The 21,083-nt window shown below is 41.9% G+C and overlaps 1 protein-coding gene across 2 annotated transcripts in view; it reads left to right on the top strand.

Annotated features, from left to right (window-relative positions):
• Positions 1 to 530: 530 nt before the first annotated feature.
• The window catches only part of LOC115569469 (unconventional myosin-Ic), a 65,077-nt gene continuing 44,524 nt past the window's right edge, over positions 531 to 21,083 (top strand). Inside the window, exon 1 of one of the 2 annotated variants that reach the window (XM_030397461.1) lies at positions 531 to 805. In XM_030397461.1, coding sequence (XP_030253321.1) covers positions 716 to 805 — 90 coding nt within the window. In that variant the 5' untranslated portion in view covers positions 531 to 715. Of the gene's footprint in view, positions 806 to 5,044; positions 5,475 to 21,083 lie in introns of those variants that run through there. The other variant, XM_030397462.1, reaches the window with a different exon arrangement.

Below are 21,083 nucleotides of genomic sequence, written 5' to 3'. Positions count from 1 at the left end.
CATACAGCAATATATAATATTTTCATATAATAGACAAATGTGTTTACCATCCCCAACGACTATACACACATCTTTTCATGAACTCACATGTGCACACACACACACACACACACACACACACATGCTGGCACACACACACACACACACACACACACACACACACACACACGATAAGACAAAAGACACATATCCTCTGCATGTGACATCCATCTCAGGACAGGCTGAGCTCCATATCCTCCCCATGATCCCCACTGGAGAGGCAACATCCTCTGGCTGCAGTCAGGGGAAGGCGGCCTCACTGCAACTCTCCGCTCCGCAACAGGTAACATTCCAACTCCACCTCTCTGCGCCAATGTTTGTCTTCTCCCCTTTTGATCTTCGTGTCATGAAGTAAAATTGCTCTGTCAGGTAAGAGCTCCCATTTGAAAGATGCGGCATTTTTCTTCATGTGCATGTGGGAGAGATCCATTCGCACAAACTGTTGTGTTGTGTTTCTTATGAGAGTTAAAGTCAGTTTTCTGCTTTTCAGGCTTCTTTTGGGATAGTCTTATAGACGCATTCTCTTTCTGCCTGACCTACGGATTTGCCAAAGGACGTGAGGGGAGAGGTGCAATATTTTCCCTCTGGCACTTCTGTCAAAGTCTGAGAAGGACATACAACACCTAACAAAACAGACTTTACAAATAGGGACCAGGGAATAAGGAAAAAGTGAACCATGATGGAACTGAGGATTCAGTTGATCCCTACGGGGGAAATCATTCTTCCTCCGGGAAAGAACGGAGAAAACTACTGCCACAACTGCAAGGTCAGTTCACACACTGCAGCCAGGTCTGAGGTCAGCTCTGGAGTCAGATTTTTCCACTCATCCTTCGTTCCAAAGGATTTGATGCAGCTCAGTGGGTAGAAATTGATGCTGACACCGCTGAGGTTAAAGGGTTCATCTCCCACAAGGATCAGGCTGAGAAACATTTACATATTTTAAGAAGTGTAATTTGCTTTAGAGTATACATCTGTCATGTAAATTGCGTTGATAAATTAGACCAGCTGTGCTTAGTAAATAAGTTTAAACCCTGCTGGCCTCAGTGCAGTGCTCTCAGAATTATAATAAGCTGTACTTTTGGCTAATTATACATCCTCTGTGGACTACTAATACAGAATGTGATATGAACAGCATTGATATGGACAGGATTGGATTATGCGAGGTCAAAATCTGTACAATATAGCCAGATCTGTAACAGACTCAGATCAGAACTGTATAAAATGCCAAGAATCCTGCTAACATGGGCTGAACAGAACATTTAAGAAGCCCCTCTGAATAAAAAAAAGAAAATATCAATTCCATATGAAAGTTGTCCACCCTGCAGTCTGTTGTGATATACAATACATGTCGGGGTCTAAGTGGCTAGCTGGCAAAATTCCTTACTCCTGTTAATGACTGAACAAACACGCACGCCTTAATGTTGCAGTAAAATATTCTCAGTGCCGTTATGCTTTAGTTTGATGGCAGACAATGTGTAAAATATGCTGTAAAAACAGAATTCATTTTAAAGATGAGATATTGGGTCAATACCCATGTTATAGAAGACGACATACCGATTTCTCCACCAATTGTAACCTCAACAGATCAGAATCCAGTGCACCCACACAGCCTGTTGCTTTAAAGCCCCTATAATCAATATTTTGTATCTGAATTATGGGAACAAAGAACATGCCTATTGGTTATAACTCACAACATTATTGTTTTAGCTCTGTCTTACACTCAACAGTGTCATTTCCAGCAGCAGCTGACAGTAAAATAAGCACAAGATAATACAAAACACAGTGAAGATATCTGGACTTGTATTTGTCAGGTGACCAGAAACTAGACTACAAATGTTTGCTAATGTTGCTACTGCAAGGCGATGTCCAAATAGATGCCACAGGGATGATGTATTTCTGTATGCTAACCTAGGAGTTAGCATCACTCGGGTTTCCTGGCCAGAAAATTACGTTCAGAAAGATGATCACCACAGATGAACACCACTTCTGTGATTTGTGACGTGTAAAAGATCTTATTATGAATAACTTTCTGCCAATTTTCTGCCAATGGTCAGTTTATTTTGTATAATAAGTTCTACTTGGACTGTGAAAGCAGCTCTCTGCGGTTTTGGTGGAGGTTTGCTGAGAAAATGACCCTGTCATCAGAGTTATCTCGGTTTGGGCTCAAAGACAACACATTTACAACAGAGAGCCCTACACACTGGGGTCGCGGGTGTTGAAAGACGTGCTCATTTACTGGGCACATGGGGCTGGATTATGAGAAATACAGGAGGCAGTGGTTTTGAAGCTTGAATTATACTAGGGATAAAAGTCAGGATGTCTCAGGCTCTGCTGCTTTGATTTGGACCGTTCTGTTTTTAATAATCTGCCTGTTGTGAGTCTTTATGCAAGTGCAATAGTATCCACTTTTTTTTCTCCTACGTCACACCATAAGCTACCATTAGCATTCAGCTTCTTCCTAGCTAACGTTACCATCGGGTTACGTCCAGTGTATTTCATGTCAAGGCACAAATAAAAAAAGTCCAAGATAAGAATAATTGATTTACACCTTTCATTTCGTATCGCGTTGCACTTATCAAACAGTAATGTAAGCTGGGAAGTGGTTGAATGATGACGTTATAACAGGCTATCAAATATGTTGTTTTACTGTGAGATATGACTCAGTGTCACTCCAGAGTTTCACCATCCATTACCTTTTCAGTTACTGATCAATCGGGAAAGAGTGAAATGATAACAATTTGTCGGATTCTCTATGTTTATGGGACTCGTAACCTGCTGTACGACATTTGAGTTTCCCACCCTGAGCGTGATGTCTGGTATCTCTAAATATAGTATCTAAGGAATGAAGGGAGTGGGCTTTTTTAAATCAATCTCCGCGTGGTGTAAGGCACCATTTGGTACAGCAGAGCGTGGGCTGGCATTAGATTAGGATGTATACTGAGAAGAATGTGTGGTGTGTTTAATGCAGCCTGCTGTGTGCTGGTCACTGATGATTGGGGAGGTGAGGAATGTACTGTAGCCTGGATGGGAGGAAATGACAAAGACATTCCAGTACACCGCTTCATTTTTCCCCCTTCCCACATTCCTCTAAGGTCAAATCACACTGGATGTGTGTGAAAGGTGTGTGTGTCTCGGGATTACCCATTGTTTATTAAGCTATGAACCAAGACCCTGTAACCTGTAAACTACGCACGTCATTTGGTTTACAACGTTTACAACCTTCTTTCTCGGGACAATGAGTCGATGTGGACAGTTTTGGGAAGGGGTGTAGGTGGGAGCTGAGGTGGGGGCTCAGTGCCAGGACCGGCCTTTCCGTTCAGTACAGTCAGTCTGTCTAACATTGCATTGTCAACAGGATACAACCTGTGTGTGTGTGTGTGTGTGTGTGTGTGTCAGAGAATGCCCTTCAGTGTGGGTTGTTGGACGCTGAATCGATCACCCCCCCCCTTGGCAGTGCAGCCATATTGCAGTCCAGCTCTGGCATCGACAGCCGGCTGAGCGGCTGAGGTCGAGGTCACCTTCACAGGGTCACAGCACACGGTTGCATAACTGAGATAATATCTGACCAGGTTTATGTGGAGCATTTGCTTCCTTTTCTGACACGCCTTATGCAGCAGGACACGATCTCAGTATTTTTCAGGTATTCAACAGGTTTAGGAAACAGTTTGTACTTTGCTATGAAAACTGTGCAAGTGCATGACTGCCATTGCCTTCTAGGCAAAACTAAAAACGGATAAATGATCAAATAGATCTTCAAATCTTCAAATCTGGGAAGTGAAATACATAGTAAAACATAGTTGAACTGTGAACTGAAAAATAATCCCTGAAATTATAAAAATAAATAAGGAAGATGCTACAGTGTTTTTATAGCACTTTTCCAGTTTAACGACAGCTGAAAGCACTGTACAATATGCCACATTCACCAATTCACACACATTCATACACTGATGACAGAGGCTGCCATGCAAAGCACCAACTGTTCATCAGGAGCAATTTGGAATTCAGTACCTTGCTTAGACATGCAACTAGGGGGGAAGCTGGGATTTGAACTCGTGACCTTCTGATCACTACACGACCCGCACTACCCACTGAGCCACAGCCGCCCCTAGAGATCCCTTTTTTTCGTTATAACAGTAAAGTGTAAATCCATTAACCATAAACACTTTATAGCCAAAAGTTGCAAACCTTGGAATCGCCCTCACATTACTGAGGCCATAACTGTTTTGTTTTATGAGGGAGGAGGGTGGACTCCTTCAGACAGGAGATGTGAGGCGGTGCAGTGGCGGCCTCGGTGACGGCAGAGGGCACGAGAGCTCCTTGAGACTGATGTCAGGATCTGTGAGAGCCGTTTGATGCGACGCTGGCATTTATTAAAGCCTCTGTGGTGTCATCTGCAGCTGAATGACACTGCCAACACCCCGCAATTAAGACAACGATCTCTGCGCCAAAATGCAAATAACTGCTTAATTTTAAATATATATTATATATAGTTTTACATTTTGCACACTATTCCCATTCTGGTGTTTATCCCTCAGAGGCTGCAGTCAGGTGTAAAAGTTGAAGTTTGCTGTAGAACAATATTTTTAAAGGTTTTTTTTTTTTTTTTCTTTTTTAATTGAAATCAAGTCTAAAAGTGAATGTCTACACGTTTGAGTACATATTTGTTACTGTGATGAGTAGCTTTGTTATTGTCCTCCACTCGTGAGAGGTGTGTGTATATTATTCCACATTAGCCGGTTAGCACCAGAGGCGCCTTCGGTGTATCTCACCTTTATTGTTTATTGTTACAGCACTGCTCAGACTATTTGCCCTCCAGGCGTTAGTAGAGAAAACAATGACGACATAGTGCGAGGCTCGGCTAGAATAAACCATATCAGTCAGGCAGGAGGCTGTGGGATGGGTTGCTGGTGGACTTCCTGGTATAACAAGGCTGGGCTAGCCCTCAGTGACAGAAAAGGAAGGGGGGGGGGGGGGAATTGCCACACCACTCCCACAGGGGTTTAGGGGAAGTGAGTCCCGACTAAAGCGCGAACTGTCAGTTTCTTTTTCTCATATCAACGGCGTCATTTATCATTTCCCCACTCATATATTTAATATAACAAAGTGTTGACCACCAGAGGAGGTTCAGCTGTGTGCTGAGGTTGCAGTGTGACCGGGAGAAGCTCCTGCTGTAGCACCGTCCGCTGTGGGAGCGCCGGTGTGGATTGGGAGTGGTGGGAGGGTCAGGACAGACCCGGCACTACTTCCACGCTCACTGTACTGTAGATTTCTAGTGGCGCACACCAGCCGCCGACTGTCTGACTGTCTGGGCTGACAGGCTTAACGTTACACCGCAGGGACTGGACCAGATATCCCCACCAACGTTACTCTGTCTGGACGATAAACACTTCAAGAAGAGAAGGGACGACGCTGTTTTCTGACTCGGCTGTTTGAAGGTAGGATTCGTGCCGGTGCGAACACAGCAGCTGTCTGCTTTTCGGCGTTACTGTAACGTTGCGGGCGGTTAAGCTAACTTTGGTTTACGCTAGCGTTACTTGTAATGTCCGTTCCGTTGTATTGGTTACAGTGGCTGTTACAGTCGTGACACTTGGAAAGTTTTCTGCACGGTAATTCGTGACATGTCCAGGGTGAGTGGGCGGAAAGCCATGACGCTTGCCATGTGGACAAAAGTACAAAAAATAAAATAAATAAAAAAGTCGCAATTGAACGCTGTACGACCTGTTGGAGACTCATTTATTCGGCGGAACCCGGCTTAAAATCTTTTGCCAAATCAGTCGGAGGCACTGCTCAGTGTGGCGTGCGTTCAACGTGTCAGTTTTGTGTTACTTTGACATGAAGCGTTCACGCTCGACTCGTCCTGTGCAGACTCCCAGTGACAGCACGTTGAACCGTGGTGCCACACTTAACACAGTTCAGAGGTTAATGTAAGTGAATGGGAAGTTCCTGTGTGTATGCCTGCTATGATTTTCATCATTTGTTCCAGTCGGGGAACCCATGGCCAGTTACTTTCAGCTTAGAAAACAACAACACAAACCTAGGTACATTGTTTTAACGAAGCCTGGACTTTCTTTCAGTTACCGGAACTCTGGAGACAGTTGGCTAACTGACGTTCCTTGACGGCGGTGTTGTGACTTGGAGCCACGTACTGATTTGGCTCGCAGCCTACAACTTGAAATCCTTCAGGTTGGGGTTGTCTTTTTATAGACGACAGACAGACACAGATTAAGATAGATGACCGCATGGCAGCCAACTCTCACAGCCTTTCACACCTGTGAGCTCAAACTGCTGTGAACGTAAAAGACGTACCAGTGTCTGTAGACAGCGCCTCGTTTCTGTGTCGGACGTTAAGCCATTATCGGTGTTGTGGTGAATGCATGGTTGCTAACCATCTCCAGCATACCGATATCAGCCTATAACATGTGATCTCTGTTCCCTTAAATACAAATTACCCGTTCAGTGGTGGTTTCAGTTTGATAGAATTGTTTTCTTCTATGTATTTCGTTGCTATGAATATTTTTCAGCTGTCTGTGTCTAGTTGATAAAGTGGCTCTGCCGTGAGAGCTTTGCCAACATGCCTGCCCATCTGTGAATGTGTGTGTGGTTTATGTAAACACAAAGGAAGCACCTGGCATAGGAGGCAACCTGCTCATACCCATTAAAAACAGCTGATGTAATCCAACATGAAACCCACCGATTTATAGAATAGGCCCTTGTCAGATTCTGTCACTGAAAATATTGCCATGAATATAAAATGTTAATATGCAGATTTGCACAAGTAGGATTGGTAATTTAATTTCTTTCCTCGTCCTGGTTTTCTCGATCGCTATATGTTGGTGTTCAGCTGTTGTAATTGGAGAGTGTCTCTTTTGGCCTTATAATCTACTGATCTCCAGCCTGATAATGAGTGAGTGAGGGAGATTACACACACAGCAGGGATGGAAAGACAAAATAGCCTTGTGCTATACATCAGGAAGATGCCCATAGAGACTGAAACCTGAAGAAAGAAGTGTGGAGAAATGAGCCAGCATAGACAGTATATTCCTCAGGGGTCAAGCTGCTTAGAGCAGCTGACCTGTTGCTTCAAGGTCGCCTGGAGGGCAAAACCTCCAAGCATTCGGTGGCTGCCTGCAGCTGCCACTAAGTCACTCTGCTGTAAGTTTGATGTAAGCTCCTTTAAATGACAGCTCATTATTGGAGATGATTGGCTTTGAAGCGGCACTGCAGTTGTGTTCATTTAATGTATTGTTCTTATTTTACATTAACGGCTCTGTGGAGAAACAAATGCACAGTATTCCGCATTTCTGGACCATTATCCAAGTTGGCACAGAACAGACATCAATGTGTTGTTGTCAATATATTTTTCCAAAGCAGTTCCTCCTGCGGTAGACTTTCCGGTGAGATTTATTTAGCTGCATTTTCCACTGGACTGGTGTGGCACAGATGCTTTAAGGCAGATTTTTCCCTCTGTGCTTCGCCTCAAGCCTTTTTAATCTTGATGGGCTGGGTTTCTGGTGATATTTCTGGTTTGTGGCTGTGACAGAGTTGTGGTGAGAGTGTGGTGTGGGGTTAAAATTAGTTTTTACCCCAAATGTTGGCCTGTTTTTGCAGGGTTAGGTATTTTTCCTTTGGTTTTGGAAACTTATGTAAGTGAAGACAAATGCTGCGGAATGGTGTTGTATGTATTTTACATGATTACGATAATATGAGAATAATCAAGCACAAAGGCTAATGGTGTCTTTTGCACACTGTTAACTTTATTCAAGGAGATTTTCAGATTTCACATAACGAAGAGACAGTAATTGGCCCTGGCTTGCAGTTTTGACTATTTATTTGATTAAATACCAGTCTCACTGAATTTGATATGGTAAATAGTAGATTAGTTAATTGCAGATTCATACAGCAGTGTGCACCCATTTAACTGAATGTACTAGAGTATACCAAGAACCTTCTTGTAGACCGACATTCAGAACCAGTACTTTATGTTCTGGAGGATTTGATCTGATGTTGAAAGGGTCAAGGTTTTCCTGATTTACTACATGTTGTGTGGATCCTGGGAGTAACCAATAAGGATACACCTGACAAACTGGCTGTTAGCCAGACCTCCACCATAACCTCTGCAAGAGGAAGAACAGTCACGCATGCTATGCACTCACACTGATGTAGTTGAACTATGATATGGGAAATGCTCAGTTGGGAATGTATTTCCACTTAACCTTGTCTGTCATCTCAAACTTTTGGATGTCCTGAAGGACATTTACACAACACAAATGAAAGAAGGGGGCAAAACATTTGGCCACCACCACAGAGACTAGGAGTCAGTTCCTGAAAGTGGTATGTCTGGCTTGGTGACCAGCACAATTGGAAGTCCTATTTGTTGGTTGAACTTCCTGTACAAAGTTCCGTGGATTTCTGCATGTAAACGTGTTCGGGATGGGCTGATGGGTGATGCCATTGTCCACTGCTGATGGCTGAGTAGCATTGGGATCAAGGCTTGTGACACACTAAAAAAATCAGAAATTGACACTTGCCATGGTAAAATTCAATGCTTTCATAGTGTTCAAAATTCAGAATGTTTTTTGGTACACAGTAGAGACAGCATCTATGCAAATAGAATAGACAGAGGCATGGATCAGGGGTGTTTCAGTCTGATGAGTTTACAGTCTGACAGCTAAACAGAGCCTTCACTCATCAAATACAAGAGAAATGTCCCACACTTCAACCCACAAAGCAGTATTACAGGACCAAACAACATAAATGTGGTAATTGGTAGTGTCTTTAGTGACTTATATGAGGAAAAAAATACTGCAGTTATACGTGGAAAAGTGTCTGTCATCCTGTCTGTCCTATCGACTTTTCGTCACATTTCTGACTGAAAAATAGCGCCTGTCCCCAACAGCAGAGCCAGGCAGCTTCTGCAGTTGAATCGCGATGATTATGTGATGGGATTCAGAGCAAAAACTCTAACTCATCATGCCGTTGTCTCCTTCCACTATTGGGTTGTTGTAGTTACTGTCTTGGAAAAAATCACTGTGAAGGTCAGCCCCCCTGACTGAGACATGAGTGAACTTTCCCCCAAAAAACAGCATCCCTCCCTGCGAGTGAGAGGGTCAGACAGGGTCTGCTGTTTGCTTAAGGCGATTATGTAATTATGTCATATAGCAAAAGACATAACTTTCCACAATGCATGATTGTTCAGGTTCTCAATCACAATACATTATAACTGCATCCATATGATTATAAACAGACGGCGGATGCATGTTTAGATCAACACGTGGGAACTGGAGGAAACACGTTGAAAAAGCGTTATGATGTGTACTGTCAGGCCTCTTTTGGTTCCACTGCTTGGTTCAGTGTGAACAAACAAAGGCAGAGAAAAGGCGAGCCTTGGTTGCAGCGATGATGTGGTGTCTCTGTGTGAAAAGGGCTAGTGGGTATCGTGATATTCCATTGTCATGCGCCAGTTCGATAGACACATATCACCCAACCCTCATACAGCATGTGTCGTTTTTCAAAGATCAGGAATTTGATAACCCTTTACCATCGACTAAAGTGAAACCATCCATTGGTTTAGTTTTAGTTCGCTCTGCTAAAACAGCATCCTCTGCCTGCTAATGATTATCCACAAATTCCACCTGGCAGAAAAGACTGCTTTGCCAGTCAAGGAGGCCAGTCATTTTAGTCTTCTTGTTAGTCTTGTTTTTAGTCATGTTGAGAACATAATGTGGAAACTATATAAAGTTGTGAATTCAATAGTTAAGCTAGAAATGCTTTGCAAGTTAGCTTAGCTTGGTTTTTTAACAGCTTTAATGAATAAAATAATGTCATTATTGGTGCATTTAAGAGGAGATGGTAGGCTGGTGTTCATTGTCGTTGGTCACAGCTGGCTCTTTCCCTTTGCATTCCTAGCTTAATGCTAAAGTAAGGTAATCGAACACGTAGTTAGCTGTATCTTCATATTTAGCATACAGACACGAGTGTTATTGATCTGATCAGATGCAATATACTGTAAATCGTTTTTAATGGAAAAAGTGGGAGTGCAGGCAAGGACAGGAGAAAACCATGAGGTTCATAAACCAGTGCTTCTTAACTGTTTTTGGGCCAGCACCACCCAACCCTTATCCAGGTCCCTAACTGCCCCCCATCAAATAAGATGTAGGCTAATTGTCTTTCCTGAATGCTGATGATTCATCTGTGTATAATTATGATTATTCCTCTTTTATTATCTGGCTATTAATATTATATATCATATTAGATAATTTTTTTTCTTTATTTAATTTTTTCCTTATTTATATTCTTATTATATTCTTATTATTCTGTATTCGGCTTGAGTTTTTATAACCTCAAGTTACATTCACAGATTTCTTTGAAATTTTGTTATTGTCGAACTTATTGTTATGACAGCTGTAGCCTCAAAAATATGCATTGCTGAGATCTACTGATTATTCCCCCTTAGTTGATTAAGCAAATTTCCATTTAACTATCCCCCATTTTGAGTTTCCCATGTCTCATTTGTCTTATTTGATTTACAAATCAATCTTTACCAATGCTTTCAGTTTGAGCATTTCCAATTCAGCTTTTGTTTGGCCTACATTTTCATTTTACATTTTGAATTTTTGCATTTTATTTTTATTTTTTGATAATTTCTAGTTGCGTAGTAAAATAATTTGCCTTTTTTACATTAACCTTTTAAATTGTATTTGTTTTTACTATTTGAAAGGCCAAAATCTTCCATACAGAGGATGCTCTGAGTGCTCTGAAACTGAGACCGTGAACTTCCCAGTGGCTGAATGTATGAACAATGAACAATATTTTGAAACTGAATGATCAGCAGACCCATGGTAACTCTTAATCATTAACTCATGTTTGTATTGGTAACAATGTAACACACCCAAGGTGGATGAGGAAACGAGAGATGAACTATGAGCTCTGCAGTCTGGGCATTTTTCTGCCTGTATGCAAGACAAACACCTGTGCTAGATCTTAGGAAACATTTCTTGTGTTTCCACCCGCAACAGTGACAACGAGCATTGTCCTCCTTGGCTATAGATAAGTTTAATCAGACATTTGAGGGCACTTATCGGGCAAGGATCTGTCATGCAGGCTGAGAGAGCTGCCCTGTCCTGTACACAGCACACTGATGACAGCCTCACGAGGAGGAGAGATCTCTGTTCTGGAAAGTTGGAGATGAAAAGGAATTTTTATTTGATCTCATTTCATATAATGTACAATATAGTGAAAATAGTACTCTGTGCTGGGGGACCAACTCCAGATCTTAGCCAGTGCCTTGGTCAAGGGTGGAGGGGAAGGAGCGTAGATGGAAGTTTCAACTGGTCTAGTTGTGAGTTTCTGGTGTAAACTCCCAAACTGTAATACTTCCAACACCCCCTGATGTTCTCCGAATGCCCCCTCGTAGGCGTTTGCGCCCCTGTTAAGAATTACTGATATGGACCAACTAACTTATAACAACTCAATGTTCAAGGTCAGTAATGGGTTATACAGCTGTTCCTTGTCATACACATTAAGCTAGACATGCTTAGTTTAAATCCTGGCATCTATGACTACAGTGTGAACCCAAGCATTAAGATATGATCAGGGCTTTGGACGTCTTGCACTGATAACAGTAAGCACGGATATCGCACTAGACTAAGCCAGAAACAGGACTGATAAGGTCCTAATGCAACAGCCTTTCAAGCTTGAAGTGGATTAATGGCCAGACACACCCATGCACCAACATTTACACAAACAACCTAAACACTTACATTACATTAATGCATGGAGAGGTGTCAGAACAAGGGGGCTGCAATCAGGTCCCCTGAGCTGTTAGGGGTTCAGTGTCTTGCTTTAGGGCACCCCAGCAGTGCCCAGGGGGTGAACTCCATATTGACTGGTCCAAGTGGGTCTTGAGCCGGCCACCCTCCGGTTCCCCCTCTCTGGTCCCCAATATAGTCCCTATAAATACTGAGCCACTGCCGCCCCTATTTCAGGAGTGGTGAACCACCACTGTAAGGAAATTACCACTACAGCTAGATAAAAGAGGAAACTGAACATTATAATCGAGATAGAAAAACAAAAGGAGACTGTTAATCATGATTAACAATATAAGTGCTGCAACCACTTAAAGCACTAGAACTATAAAAGATCAACAGTGATGAATAGAGAATGAATACCAAAAATTACTCCCGCCACCACAGCTACAGTGACACACTGTATTACACTAAATTCTTCCCTTGCAGTGGTCATGGCAAATCTCCTATCAGAGGTGGATGACACAAAAGACCCACCTACTAATTCACTATTTCCTGTGAGAGAAAATTCAGGAATGACATTCTGATATATCAAAGATAAGGTTACGTGATAATTACATTTAGTGAGTAAAATGAGCCTCTGTTGGTAATGTCAGTGGTATGTGTGGTGGGTTGTTTGGAAGATGACTACCACTGATTGAGTTCATGGGAGGTTGAGTCAGACATCTAGATGGGAATGTTTAGGAGACACTGGATGTGCATATACTGTAGAGATATACTGTAAATAAATTATTATGGGAGAGTTGATTTTTGAGTCTCATTCTGAACTCATCAAATACTTATGCTTTGGGATTGTAGGTTTGGTCAGCCCAAAGTGTCAGTGTTTGAAAGGTGTCTCAGATGGCAGAGAGATGCAGAGAGTGTTGGAAATGATGCAGGAACACTTCATAAAGTGAGAAGAGGGTCTGGTAGAAAGGAATTGATGAGGCTGGCAGTGATTCAGACTCTGTCTTATCTATTTGTTGATGGCACACAGTCTTAGAGGGTGTGTAAGTACAGTATGTGTGTGCCTGGTTAGTTTTAGCCCGCTGCTGTGGGCAGCTGCTTCAGCTTTTCCATGCGACTCTTTCCCACATCCCGAAGCTAGCCCTGTGGAAGAGTGTGCCCCGCCTTGCTGGGAGTAAACGTTCTGAGTGACTGACTCCTGCTTCTCCTCAGTATTACAGCCTTGACTGCTTTGGGACTGGAAACCAGCCTGAAAATGAGATGAAATCCAGGCCAGCATTACTGCCATTTTTGTACATGCAGTGTTAGAGAGAGCTGGGAAGTTTTCAGATGTTGTAAAGTACATTTTTTTTCAGTTTGCCATTAAGGGGTTTCAGATAATGGATGGATGCTTCAAACTTGTTGAAACATTTTAGCATTCTAAACAGATCATCATGCATCTGTTTAGTCTCTGTTAATCCAGGCTTAAAATCAGTGGAATGGAACAAATAAACATACACTGGAAAATGTGCATGGGATTTAACCAACGTAACGGACGTTAGTTAATTCTTGTGGTTTTTGAGTGACTTATCTCTGGTATGTAGTAAAAAAGATGCTGGAAAGACTGTTGAAATCCATTTTACTCTCTATTTCTTTGACTGTCTTCGTCGCCCATTCCACTGGATGAATTAAGTGTCAGCCGAGGACAGAACTGCTCGTTCATGCCTACTTACCACAGTGCTGCTGACTAGCTCACTCTCTAATCCTGTTCTATTTTACACTCTCACAAACACACCCTCACTCAGATTAAACAGATAATACCAGATATCTGGTAATCCCATTTCAACTGCTCTTGCACATTCTTAGGTCAGAAGGAGAGGAACTCTGTGCGTTTGGGGATGCTCTGTTGTTCATTTATTTTTGCTACCACATTATAACATTAGAAAAGACTTAAGAATATCACTCTTTAATATTCTAGAAACCAATTGGACATTGCTTACTGTTACCTAATAATGCGAGTCATTCTATTCCAGCCCTGCCTCCCACACATTAAGAGAAGAAAAAATACTTTTCTTAAACCCATCATGTGCAAAGTAAACAATGTATATCATCCCAAAACCTATGACACCAGCAAATGTTCATTTTAGTGAACAAAATATTAGATGATATAACACGCCATCCTTGAAGGCTCTGTGTTCACCTGTTAAGGGTCTGTGTCCACATAGCCTTTGAGCTCAGGAGTGCTGGGATGAAGTGTTTGTGCGTTGAGAGATAAAAAGCTGCATGTGCGTCTTGTCTCTATGACAACAATTCTTTACAACTGCTGCTGAATGACCAACACTGCACCTTTGCAGTTTACAGTCTGTTTGTTTTTTATTTGACACGGGGACATCAGATTAAGGAGGATGTTCGTGCATGGCATGAATCATAGGAGGCACTTGTCTTATGTATTTTGTATGATGTGTTTGTGTGTGACCATCCATCTCTATAATCATGACAAACTGACCTGAGCCCTCTGGATCATCCTGTACTGCATCATAACTGTAATTTTGTCGGCTCCCCTCCTGTGTACCTGTGATTTTTCAAATGCCTCCTAACTATACTGCTCCTGTTGAGACACACCTTCCTCCTCTGTTTGCTGTGATATTACACAAAAGGCAAATCTCAGTGTTTGTTGAAACAAGGGGGCCTGTGGTGCGTCAGTGTTTGTGTGTGCTTGTGTGTGACTGATGTGAAACTGTAGTTTTACTATATTTAGCAACTCTGTATTTAACAACTGTTTACAATGTGTTCAAACTGAACAACAGAGGTGGAGATGGAGAGAATGAAGAATGAATTGAACTGGAATCTGGTAACTGGAAAGGACATGGAAAAGTAAAGTATATAGAACTGTTATATAGGTTCTTGTGAATGTAAAAGATTGTCAAAGTTAATAAAGTCAAAGTTAGCCCCTCTCCCACAAAAAACTGCTCCTGACCACCATTTCAGTAGTATTGACTTAAAAATAAGATTCTTAGTCTTATTTTAGAAGTTCAAACAATGAGCGCAAACTATAATCAAAGTAGTGCTCAGTCAATACTTAAAGTGCAAAAAGAGACTGACCAAGTTATCTTAAAGCATGTTTCAGAGATCAAGCTATAGCTAAACTGTTCAGCCTAAGATATAGTCTTGTTCTTTTTTCAAGAATGTAAGAATTACTACGTTTTCTGGCAGCAGTTGAGACCTTTGGGCACTAACTATGTGTCCTGCAGTTGAAAAGACATGCTCACTGAGAACAGAGGTCGAAAGTTGAAAAGTAATGCTATCTTTGAAGAGGTTCAGGTCCACTGTGCGAGTGAAATGTGTGAGTGAAAGGATGATGGACTTTGGGTCTAATGTGTGGAGGAGTCGCTGTTTTTCCACCATGGAAAATGGCTTCATATCAGCTTTAATGCAAACTCCGATGTCAATTGTTATTGCCGTGACTCTAGCACTTGGCTGTGGAAATTGAGATGCAAAGGAATTTGTCAACGTTCTCTGGCCTTTCAGTGTTTTTTTCACAGGCGCAGTTGATTTTTGAAGAGAGCTGTGGTGGTTCTGTAGGTGTCTTTGCATAGTGCTTGTGTTATCCTTGGCGTAAGGCACTATTTTCGTACAGTGCTTACATACTGTTCTTGTCTGGTCTGTCACTCTGTTGCCGTTTAATGTTTCCACCGGGTACCCAAAATGCTGCCATGCAACAGGTTTAAAAGTGGAGGGAGCGTCTGCTATGCTAATTTCGAATCCTGATGATATCTGATATCACGAGATAGCTTTTCACCTTGACCAGTAATACCGTCAGGTTTTGATTCACAATTGCACAAGATGTCGTCACACCCTTAGTTTACAGTAAATATTAAAACATTTTAGTGTCAAAAATTTCAAATATTGTAATGCAGCTCCGCCACCTATCTGGACCTTTTACCTCATCTCTACATGTCTCTGTGCCTGTCCGTGGCATAGAGCCTTGAGAGTTGGTTAGCTATTACTCGTGTGACTTGTAACCAATCAGATCATTGTGGGTGGGACATCAAGCCTTCAAAGTCTTGGTTAAGACTATGAAGGCTTCCTCTGTCACTCAGCACTCAGTACCTTTTTGTTAACCTTTAACCAGTTCTTTCCATGGAGCTATGATAATGTCAGTACTGTAGGAGCAGGTGCGCCCTTTACTTGGACCTAGAGAGGGAGATAGAGGGGGGTGGAGGGTGAGAAGAGGGAGGAGTGACGCAAAGGACGAGCATGAGCTGGTGGAGTAGGAGGTGGAATGTAGGAAATAGTAGAAAGGTGGTGGTATCAATAACTTGAGTGTTGTGAGTTTAAGATAAGAAAACCTAAATGTGGCATGAAAGCATAGCTAGTGTGGATACTAGCAGACAGTTCAATGCTGCTACCATTCTGTGAAATCCAGGTTGCTTTACTTTTTGACGTCTTTTCCATTGCTGCAACATTCCATTAAGGCTATAAAAGCCAGACAGTTTCTGTGGGTGCACAGGGTTTCGTCAGGCTTTGAAAGTTTCATATCGCCTATCTTATCTGAAGAGTTAATAATGTTAAGAAGCTTAAGTCATAAATTCAAGGTTGAAGGCCTTGATTAAGCAGTTTCCTGGTGCACAGTTTTAGGGAGAGGTATATAGCTACTATCTTGCTCAGAAGTGTATAAACCTTTGAAATTGATGTTTATTTTAGCATTTAGCTCAAAGCACTGCAATGCCTGAGTATAGCCTCATAGAGGGCTTGCTAGCTGCTGAAGTCTGACTTGTTCCAAAATCACAGCTTAAAAATTGCTGTGCTAGCTAAACTCAAACTGGGAACATTGTGATTACATGGTGCATGTTAAAACACTAGGCCACCAGGATTTCCCTGTTGTTTCCAATTAATGTATTTTTATCCTTAAGACAGTTATGAGTTGCATACCTCAACAGCGGGCGGCTGTGGCTCAGTGGGTAGAGCGGGTTGTCTAGTGATCGGAAGGTCACCAGTTCGAATTCCGGCTCCCCCTAGAGCAGTTGGCGGCATGTCAGCCTCCGTCAACAGCCAGTGCGTTTACATGACACTCAAGAAAACCGAATTACTCGGTTAGTCTGACTATGATGGGATTTCTAAGATGCATGTATACACCTTAGTCTGACTAAAATCTGACTGGATCGGATTTTTCATAGTCGAATTAAAGCACCCAGATTATTCGATTGATAGTTGCATTACTCCTGCATGTATACATTCCAGCGGGTTAGGGGGTTTTTCGCGAGCCGGAAGTAGACGTCTTTCCTCCGAAATCACCGCAAGAAAGAGCGCCATTGTGCCCCTAGTTTGTGTAATTATCATGTACACCATATACGAAGTGTACAAAGATGTAGCTTCGTCTCGCTCTTCGTACGCCATCTTTCTTGAATGCCGAGGCAGCTGGTGACGTAAAGAGGTCAGCCGGAGTTACCACTAGTTGAAATGGGTACAGCGCCACCTAGCGTACCGGGGTATGACTCCGGCCAGTAATCCGATATACTCGGATAATTGCAGTTGTCTGATTGAGTAGCATAGTCGAACTATGGCCGTAATCTGACTAAGCTGTGCATGTAAACGCACTGAGTGTATGAATGTGTGTGTGAATGGGTGAATGTGGCATGTATTGTATGCAGACCATTTACCATTCAACAAACAGAAATAACTAAAGCTCAGTATCTAACATACCACAGCAGCCCTACCCAGTCTAACTATTCGATGGTTGTGTGCGTGTGAGTGCACGAGCATGTGAGGGAATCTTTATAGTTTGAACAACTGTTCTTTTACATCTGTTCCCAGTGGGATGAAACTGTTGGCAGTGTGCCACTGGAGTGAATTTGATGGGGCACTCTTTATCCCCACCTGAATTTCAGTATTTTGCCTGCCAGTGTCAACCACTTGGCCTGTGCCCTGTGAAACCACAGTTCATAATCATACTGTGCATACTTGTCGTCAGTCACAGCTTTTTGGCTTTTTGAAATACCAGTTTTTGTCATCAGTGGCAAAATCAAATATAAAATAAAACAGTGACACTATGAATATAAAGTCTGTTGTAAACAGTCACGAAGATTATTTGTATCAGATATTCTGTTAATGCAGTTTGTAAACTGTGATTTTGTTGTTCTGTTCTGTACACGTGACATCTATTGTATGTTTGTCCATCCTGGGAGAGGGATCCCTCCTCTGTGGCTTTACAGAGGATGTTGTTCACTGTACAGATTGTAGAGCCCACTGAGGCAATGTGATTGTGATTTTGGGCAAAAAAAACAAATTTGATTTGGAGATCAAAGAGAAGGAGGTCAACCTCTACTCGCCTTAACACTATAATCCCCTAAATCTGCATGTTGCTGATTAAATACAGTCCTTAATTTTACGTATCTCTAACAATACCACAGGTGTGTGATAGAGGCTGCCACCATCTCAAGCAGCATCCACACATGGCCTGTGACACACTCTGAATGTCTGTCTGTCTCTATGTTTGTCTCAGTCTCAGGAGACACTTGTCATGTGTAGCTGTCTGGTCACTGCTGGCTGACTCTAACCAAATGATCTGCATCATCCTGAGCAACATCATTGTCTTTACACTGCAAGGCTTTTTTCTCTTTTGCTCCATGATTATAACTAGGAACTGTGTTTCTGGTCTCAGTGGACAGTGGGAAGTAGAATTGGAGCACGGATAAAGTGAATGGAGGAGCACTATGGACATGCCTGTGTTTATGCCCTTAGAACAGTTGTGTGTATATTTCCTGTCTAAGCAGCCCAACCCTCGGTAATAAATCTCTGAGGAGAAGATTCCAAAGATGTTGCAATGAACTGTGTGTGACCAAACTGCTGAGCTGTCCTCTTGAGTTGGGAGAGGGTCTGTGTTCACTTACTTTCTACAAAGATTCCTGTGAGTTCAAGCAGTTCACACATAAATTCCCATCCACTTGTCAGGTTTAATGTAGGTGTATGCTGACATGTCAACAGAACTTTAATGAGAAACTGATGGCCTTGGAGGAGCCATCTTTCCAAACAATCACACTTGCTTTGAAATCTTTTATTTCGCTAAAACATTTTTCTACCTTTCCAGCAAATAAACCTCCCTGCCTCTCTGTCTCCACCATGTGCTTCATTCAATCCCTATGTGTATGACAGCTGAGCACTTTAACGACTCTACAGTATGTATATGTGTGTTAGTGTGTTCAGCTAGATGCTAGCTGAGGGGACTGTCCTGTTGCATCAACTTATAGAGAGATGAATGAGGCTTCTGAATGTTAGCAGAAAAGTAAAAACTATTCAAAAAAAAGTAGAGGAAGCAAGAATGGCTCCAAGTCTGCAATGACATGAAGAGGGAAATGAAGGGACATGCAGTATTGAGAGAGAGTGTCTATTTGTTTTAATCATCTGGGTGTGTTTTGTCCTGCAGCTGGGCTTGTTATTAATGTCTAATCAGCAAAGAGGAAGTACTCGGAGTGAACAGGAAATTCAGTGTTTGGAAATATTCTTATTTACTTCAAGCTATTAATGTTGTGGACTGGATACATGTTGATAGGCTCGCATTTCTCCTAGTCTGTCCAATGTAATAAAATAAGTAATATTATACCTTATTAACTTTGTGCAGTCCAAACATTATTGGCTGCATTGTTGTTTCAATTTTTTAACTTCTGCCACCCACTGACAGACAAATGTTCAAATTCAGTAGCCACTCAATAGAAAAGCATTGTTTCCTGTCTGAAATCTACCAGCCACCTTTATCAACATTTGGCTGGTGGCTGGTGCTATTTCCAGTGGAGTGGCTGAGACAGAGACACCATTCACCCAGTTACAAGACACAGTACCATCAAAATGATTTTTAAACTTTATTTCAAAGGACCTGTTAGTTATTTCTGTCCACCTGCTTTAAACGAATGGGGGGCAGTATTTTCCCACTTCTCAATGTTCAGTTCTAATTAGTGCAACATTCAAGAATATAAATTTAGTTGATATAGATTACAATGAAAATATAAGGAAATGCTACAACAAATACTAGAGTAAGTATGCATGTTTCAGACTCTCAAAGCTGTACAGTTTTGTGCAAGCCTTTTATTATGTGCAAAATCTCACAGTATAAAGAATATACTATGCCATGGGATAATGGTCAAAGATGTCTGCTGATGGAATATATAGAGACAGTGAGACAGATGTCCTCTGGGGGTTTGTTGATGATAAGAATGATAAGCTGTAAATGATTAGTAGGATCATTTATTTTAAAATTATAGTCAGGAGTTATTCAATAATTCACTTAATGATGTCAGTTCTCATAATTCATATATCACAGTGCCATCTGCCCTCTTTTAGGAAGAAAGTAAGGAACAGTTGTGTACAAAACTAATGATTTTATACACATAGCAGAAATATGGACTACAGAGAAAAACATGTTCATCAGACTGCCACATGGTTTTTACAAGGCATATAGTATAAAAAGTACAAATAAGTGAGATCTTTAGCCACTGTAGACCTACGGGTCTTACTTTGGGGAGTAGTGAAGCAGTAAGAGATAAAGGGAGATGGAGATGGGATCCTAGAAAGAGAAGGCAAAGGAATGAAAAGTGATGAAGATTGAGAAAAGTGAAGAAAGACAAGCAGTGAAGGACAAGAGAGGAGTAGCAGGACAGATATACACCACTGCGGTTCGTGAAGGTTGGGAATGGGGGGTGGAGACATAGCAGCTTCCCAATGTTTTGAGTTCCTTCTCAGCAAGTCACCACCTGCCCTGTTGACTGTAGGGGCCTGCCGACTGTGGGAGAGAGGACTGTGTGTCTGTGTTCTCTTTTACTTTTAACTCTGTGTCAGAGCCAGTCATCAACAATACAAAATGAAGTTATTTGATTATTCCTTGCTTGCTGCTAGTCTAGTCTATTATTTATTTATTTATTTTAAGTATTTTTTTGGCCTTTTTTTGACTTTATTGATAGTACAGCTGAAGATATGACAGGAAACAGGGAGAGAGAGAGGGGGAGTGACACGCAGCAAAGGGACCCAGGCCGGGAGTCGAACCCGGGTTTGCTGCAGAGCCTCAGCATATGGGATGCGGGCTCTTAAGATTAGAACACAGATTGGGTAGTCTTTGGCAAGATTTGAACATTTCTCACTTCGTTGCCACCAAGTGGTAGCATGAAAAAGGGCTTGGAAGTCATTGCTGAAGCAAAAATGCAAAAAAATGCTGTTTTTAGCTGCTCTAATGTAAAGACCTCCGGGTTTTCTCTATTTTCTATTTTTGTAAATTGAATATGTTTGTGTTGACAGCTCATCATACCAAACAAGACACTTGAATACACA

The sequence above is a fragment of the Sparus aurata genome, chromosome 2, assembly GCF_900880675.1.
Source record: "Sparus aurata chromosome 2, fSpaAur1.1, whole genome shotgun sequence".
In the NCBI taxonomy this organism is placed as follows: Eukaryota; Metazoa; Chordata; class Actinopteri; order Spariformes; family Sparidae; genus Sparus; species Sparus aurata.
Note: the sequence above shows the minus strand (reverse complement) of the source record. Positions and strands in the feature narration are given on the sequence as shown.